General features: G+C 51.2%; 1 protein-coding gene across 1 annotated transcript in view; it reads left to right on the top strand.

Annotated features, from left to right (window-relative positions):
- The first annotated feature begins 5750 nt into the window (after positions 1–5750).
- Positions 5751–7176, top strand: part of HDAC3 (histone deacetylase 3) — a 33729-nt gene continuing 32303 nt past the window's right edge. Inside the window, exons 1-2 of the mRNA XM_019534811.1 lie at positions 5751–5852; positions 6150–6232. Coding sequence (XP_019390356.1) covers positions 5798–5852; positions 6150–6232 — 138 coding nt within the window. The 5' untranslated portion in view covers positions 5751–5797. The remainder of the gene's footprint in view (positions 5853–6149; positions 6233–7176) is intronic.

Here is a 7176-nt window from a genome sequence, read left to right as displayed (position 1 = left end):
ATCCTTTTCTGCCTCTGTACTGACGAGAAGGGAGTTCCCCAACCTGTAGGTATGGTGCTGGTTGTCCCTCCCCAGGTGCATCACTTTGCACTTGTCGGTGTTGAATCCCATCCTATTCTCATCCACCCACCCCTGTAACCTATCTAGGTCCAATTGGAGCCTATTCCTCCCTTCTAGCGTGGTAGAGGTGAGATCATGCAGTTGTCGGAAAGGCACACTTTTGGGGAAGGAAGTTGAGTCACTGAAAACCCTTGAACAAACAAGTCTTTAATTTGGCATCGGGTCAACTGGGTAGGGTAGCTAGCTAGGATGGCTGACCAGTATGACCACCTGACTGTGGATGACCTGGTGAAGGAATTGACAGGGAGAGGCCTCCAAATAAAAAAAGACGCAAAAGAAAAAGGAGCTGATTTGAGCCCTGGGGGCCAATGATCAAGCCAATGAATCCTTCTACCCTGGTCCCAAATGGGAAGGGAGCTGGTGGAGCCTTTGCCAATGGGCCTCTGGGAGCAAACTCCACAGAGCTAGACATACTCCATGAGAAAACTCACCTCCTGGAACTGGAGCTAGCAGCTAGAGAGGCACATCACAAGCGTGAGTACAAACACGAGATGCACAACCTGGAGCTAGAAGCCAAGGAGGCATAGCACAAGCATGAGTGCAAGCTCAAGTTACTCCAGGTGCGGCGAGAACTTGGAGTCGAAGTCAACCTGTCCCAGCTGATGCCCACAGCTGCACCTTTCAGAATGGACCTCCAGCTCTTCACCCCGTACAACTGGACCAATGGAAATTGAAAGAGGAGGAGCATCTGAAATATGTTGCTGCTGTGTCGGTGGAAGGCTACTGCTGAGCTGCCTCTGCGCCCTGCTGTAAGCCTGAGGACTGCTTGCCGCACGGCCACTTACACTTGGTGCTATCCCCGCAGCAGACCAAGGCTCCTGTGGTGACCAGGAACAACAGCGATGGCTGCTGCAGGAGCAGTTGCAGGGCCAGCAGTTGCAGCCGTGCGGGGAGGCAGAGCATGGCAGCTCGGCATGGCGGGAGCACTGCAGCAGCGACCACTCCCATGAGTGGCATTGCAAGCACCACCGCGAGCACGGTGACAAGAAGGCAGCATTTGTTTGAAAGAGAATCGCAATTGGACATCTGCTGGGTTGGGAAGCTGGGAGCAGCTGCCAGGGCTTGGCTTCCGAAGACACCTGGAGATACAAGGCAGCTCCCATAGCTCACACAGAGACTCTTATTCCAGGAGTGATAAAGCCAGGAGGAGGGGAAGGCTGGGGGAGGTGGTACGGTGCTCTGGCTGGCAGCTAGCCCTTCTCAGTAGAGCTTTGGACCTCAGAGCTGGGGAGTGGCTGAATCTGGGGAGTAGGTGGACCAGAAGCCTTCAGCAAGGATGGAAGAACGATGCTGGGCCAGTGCCTCAGCAGCCTATTCACTCCCTTCCCAGGACAATCCTGACCCTGGGGCTGCAAGCAGGTGCCGGGAGCAGCTGCAGGTACAGAGCCAGAGGCTGGCCCCCACCTAGCTCCCTGGGGGCCATGGACCAGAGCAGTGCTCAGGGTCTTCCTCCAGACCCAGAGCCCTCAATGCTCAGAAGCTTCTCTCAAAGCTGGGAAGAAACCAATCATTTAAAAGGTAAGACATACATTCTCATGAGATTTTGTATGTTTGAATTTTTTCACATTTTGGTTACAAAATTATGCAATGGTAGCATTAAAACACAAGTGTAATGGGTATATAAAGATGAGAGATTTACAGTATATGAAGTTTAGCACATTTAATGTTTCAGGAATGATTAAAAAAACCATTGAGATGTATTGTGTAGGCCTACTGCTTTATTTTAATTACAAGAATCACTAATGGTATTCTTAGACTTTTACTTGAGGCTAACAGTATGGCCTGTATTTTTCTTGTAGTAGTTTACTCTTGTGTAAGTACAATGTAAAATGTATATTTAAAAAAATAGTCAAACAAGAGTCTACATGAGCACTAAACTAAAATATCATTCATTTCATGTTATACATTTATGGCGATCCCATGCATCTGTCATTTTCCTAAAGCAGTCGTTTTATTCAATTTTGTGTGGCAAAACTGAGATTAATTTTGACATTGCGGATTGTGCTTTATTTATTAATGCACTATGTAAACATTTAATGGGTCTATTTATTAATGCTTTTTGATACATTCATGTTTATAATGGGGTGTGGGTGGCCTCCAATTTTCTGTTTGCCCAGGGTCCCAATAAATCTTAATCTGCCACTGTGACAAAAGCACCTACTCGTGACCAGTCACCATACAGGCCCGCCATTTCCTCTAGGGCAGTCTGCCCTGTCTTGCCTGCCACAACTTGTTGGGATAAACCTGATGTAATCAGTGGGAAGCTGCTCATTTTAATGCCCCAATGCCAAGGTGCTTACACATGGCTCTGAGCTTCCCTTACCGTGTTCCATGCCTCACAGATGGCATCCATATTGCACAGTGCCTCACACTGACCCGTGCTCCAGGGTCCCACTTGGGACTTTCATTCCCCCTTGGAGCTTGTCACTATGCCGTCACACTGTGCATCAAGATACCCACTTTAACTTCCCTTGGCCCCTCACTGGCTGCCGTCGGCCTTTAACTCTGCTTACCATGGTATCCTCAGTCACACATTGCACACCCTGTCACTAAGGCCCAGCTCTGCTTTTGGCCCCTAACCCTCCTCTGCCCCGTCATTGGGGCTATACCTCTGCCCTCTCACTGCGGCAATGATTTACTACCCTCACTGTGGTCTCTCGCACAGGCTTGCAGGTGTGCTGGAGGGGGCTCTGCCTGGCACGGTGAGAGGAGGGGAGGGGAGGGGGAACAGGCTGTTGGCAAAACCTCCCCCTCCACAAGCCACAACCCGCCCCCACACACTCCTAGGCCCCCACAAAACCCATACCCATAGCCTACACACCCACATCTATCCACTCCCCAACTAATCACACACACAAACACACACACACCCTATACTCACCCTCCCACCCACACCCCTCCCACAATATACAAGAGTAAGATTTCATTTTAAGCTATTATACTATCATCTTGACGTACGCTACATAAACACATGTAAATCAGGACAAAAATATTTTTTGAAATGAAATTAATGAATGTTGTAGTTTTTTTACAATATAATTTGGTATTTTTCTGGTTCAGAGATGGCAAAATGCCTTGCTGAAAGGAGTTATTCTGGGGGTCAAGGGGAAGGACTTCTAGTGGCAAAGGTCAGGGGTCAGGGAGTGGGACTTCTGGTCCCAAGATAGCAACCAGGGTGTTAGGCGCCTGTCAAGGGGTGGGGCTACCCACGAGGCCCTCAATGGCTTGCCAAAACTCCGTCAGTAGCCCTCCGCCTGAAATAATTGCCTGCTGCTGAGCTAAACCGTTCTCAGTGGTGGCAGATGACAGAACAAGGAGCAACAGCCTCAAGTTCCAGCATGGGAAGTTTAGGTTGAATATTAGGAAAAACTCACTGGGAGGGTAATAAAGCACTGTGACAAGCTACTGAGAGAGGTGGTGGAATCTCCAGCCTTAGACGTTTTTCAGACCCAGCTGGACAAAACCCTGGCTGGGATCATCTATTTGGGGATGGTCCTGCTTTGAGCAGGGGGTTGGACCTGACCTCCCTTCCAACCCTAACTTTCTATGATGCTAAGAGAATGATCTTTACATTTCCTTATGATTCAGTTTCCCCCTTTTCTTTCTTCTGTTGAAAAGCTTTTGGTGTGCTCTGTTTCACTTGAAATGTGTCTTATTTTCCTAAATCCTTTCCAGTTCAGATAAAAAGCAGATGGGAGGAGGAGTCAGGCAGAAGTTTTAACTTATACTGAAAATATTTGCCTCAGGTCATAAAGATCCACTTAATCACTTCCTTAGGAATGGCATTTCCTCGCTGTTGAGCACTGGAGAGAAGAGTAGCTTCACTGGGGCTGTTTTTTTACCTCTAAATCCAGTCCACCTTTGGGATTTACCAGTGCCAGGATTCTACCGTATGCATTGTCTGAATCTGTGACTGAGTGAGAGCTGTTTCGGGTTTATCCCTAATGCTTCTACTGAGCTTTTCTGAGCAGAAATGCTAAGCTCACCTTTATTTATGTATAGCTTTTTCTTTGGCTGTCAAAAGCACAGTATCTGAGCGGCTCACATATGGCACTAAATATCCTCGAGGGTTCTCTCTCCCAGGATGAGTTGGAATGACCCTTGGGTGTGCATGGTGTCTTTGCACAGTACAGAGTCCTATTTCCACAGTGATTCAAGAGGCTGATAGCATTTAAAGAAGTACAAGTTCCTAATGTAGCTGTTATTCCCCTATGTCATTTATTTTACTTGCAGTTATGCCCTTCAGCATGCAGCAAAGGGAATGCCCAGAGAACTTTTACCTTTTCTACACAGCATATTTTTACATTAGTAAGTACACCTCTGTGAAGTATATGAAATACTTGGCTTCACTGCCCATTTCACAAAAATCAAGATATTTTACCAATCCACACCAAGCCAATCAGCTGTTCCTTCGCATATTACAATTAGAGGACAGTATTTGAAGAATGCGGAGTATCTCCCCTACCTGAATAGCCAGCTTTCCCAAAAATACAGACAATATTTAACATCTCTGAAATCCCATCTCTGATGATCATGACATCTGGATCCAAACCAAATTCCTTGTCTAGCAAGGCCTTTCCTACCCTGCTGTATGGGTGTGAAACCTGGATGTCATATTGGAAGCATCTGAAAGCTTTGGAAGATTATTGCTGGTGATGTTTTTAGGAAATCCTCCATCTCAACTGGAAAGACAGAAGAACAAATGCTAGCTTTCTGGTTCAAGGAAGCTCTACCACAATTGAAGCTGTGTTTATATGACGCTAGCTCTATTGGTTAGAACGTTATAACTTATAAGGGTGCCTGATAGCCAGCCCCTGAAACAGGTCCTATACTCCCAACTCACTGATGGTCACTGCTCTAGACTCAAATACTGAACAACCCTCATGTACAAGGTATGTAACTCACCTCACTACAGAGGTGGACAGAGGAGAGACACAGAGAGAGCTGTGACCTGATCCACTCCTTCCTCCCAGAATTACTTCTCATGTCTGCAGTCAACATGAGGATCTCAGACTGGGCTCCTCAGCCATCTCTGGACTCTCTGAGGACTCCCCTATTCACCAAAAACTATCCTTCTGGTATTGGGGGGCTGCCAACATTGTTACCTTAGAAGAGTCAGTATCAAATCAAAGGTCCACCAGGGCCTAACGGTCCCTCAGACTAGCATAGTTAAGGCGCACAAGGGGGCAGGTGACTACTTTGTCCAACCTCTGCCGACTCCCAAGCTTGAATGATAGAGCACCCATCTCTTGCTGGGCTGGGTGGACTGCGGGGGGCGGGGAAGCCGCGGCACAAGTCCAGAGCAAAACTCCAGGTGGTTTCTGGGCCCACAGCAGGCCGAGGGCCAGCCCCAACCCCGCGCACCCTTCGTGCAGTAATGGAGTAGTAACGGCTGCCCTGGCACCAAGTCACAAGAGTAAAGGCTTCAAGAACACGCGGAGCAGACGGAGTGGGCAAGACCGAGCTTCATCTGCAGCGGAGCGTCTGCGCGAGCGCGGGGACAGGCCCGGCCCGGCCCAACGCACCAGCACGAACAGCGGCGGCGCAGCGGCCAGGCGACAGCGGCGACTCGGGTCGGCGCTGTCTACCTCGAGGCGGGGGCGGGGCCACAGCAGGGACCGCCCCGCCCCGCGCGGGAAGGACGCAGTCTCGCGAGGGCTGAGGCGCAGCGCCGGCCATGGCGAAGACCGTGGCATATTTCTATGACCCGGACGTGGGCAACTTCCACTACGGTGAGCGGGACAGGAGGCCCTGAGGCAAGCCCTCTCGCCAGTCGAGTCGCGTGCGTGGCCGCCGCCCCCGCCCTCTGCCAGCGCAGTGGCGCGGCCCGTTGGCAGGAAGCGCCGAGGCTGCCCCGGATGCGGGAGCCCGGATGCGGGTGGCATGGCCGAGGCAGGCAAGGCCCGGGAGGGAAGGGGAGAACTGCGCGGCCGGAGTCAGTCGGGGTCGGCCCCGTGGTGCTGTGGCCCCTGCCCGCTGGGAGCTCTGCGTGTGACTGACTCACCCCCTCCTCCCTCCGTGTGTTGCAGGGGCGGGACATCCTATGAAGCCTCATCGCCTGGCGCTCACTCACAGCCTCGTGCTGCACTACGGGCTCTACAAGAAGATGATTGTAAGCATCGTTGGCTGAAGACCAGTGAGACTGGTCTTCTGGGGATGGTGGTCCCTGCCTTGCACAGTCTTATCTGGGACAGAGATGAAATAGTTACCTCTAACTGTGCCTGTGAAATGCAGTCTAGCCTGAGCCATTGTAGCTATCACTCTAGATCGGGTGGGCAAAATACCGGCAACTGACTGGATCTGGCCTCTGGATGCCCCTATGTCAATCCCACCTGCTCCCACTGGCCCAGGGCCTGATCTCAACGGGTGTGCACAGCTCCTGGTGGGGCTGTTCCCAGTGCTGCTGTGCTCCCCTTGGCTGGAAGCTGCATGCTGTGGGGCTGTTCTGCTCCCCGCACCTCCAGTTACAGGTCCTGCCTCTGGCGCAGCTGTGCGCTGCACCACCTGGGTGAGCTCTGCTGCATGTGCCCCCTGTCTGCCCCACCCTCCCCTCACCCTGGGGTGGCTTTTGGGACCTAGCACCTGGGCAGCCTCCCCAACACAACAGTCACACCTTCTCTTTCCCCCACAGGGCAGGGCATGCAGGAAGCAGCTGAGCCGCAACCCCAAGCTGTCACCACCCTGTGACTCGATCCCATGATTTTGGCCTCCTGTGTGCCTCCTGTTCCCAAACACTGCTCCCCACCCACCCAAAGCCCCATATGAGTTTTGTTGAGTTGCACAGGGTGGAGAGGGGGTGCTGACCCAGCCTGCGACAACTTACAAAACTCCTTATTTGGCCCTTGGGCCCAAGTAGTTGCCCACCCTGATCTGGTTCTGTCAGTCTCTCTCTAGACTGATCGATCTATCCGTTGATCTCTCTCTATTATGCTTGCTTGCTTCTGTGTGCAAAAAATATGAAACCTTATTGGAAATCAAAGTGATGCACCTGGGGAGGAACAACCAGCACCGTACCTACAGGTTGGGGAACTCCCTTCTTGTCAGTACAGAGGCAGA

Source organism: Crocodylus porosus, unplaced genomic scaffold (assembly GCF_001723895.1).
Source record: "Crocodylus porosus isolate Cpor-Errol unplaced genomic scaffold, CroPor_comp1, whole genome shotgun sequence".
NCBI classification, from domain to species: domain Eukaryota; kingdom Metazoa; phylum Chordata; order Crocodylia; family Crocodylidae; genus Crocodylus; species Crocodylus porosus.
This window is presented reverse-complemented; position numbering and strand designations above follow the sequence as displayed.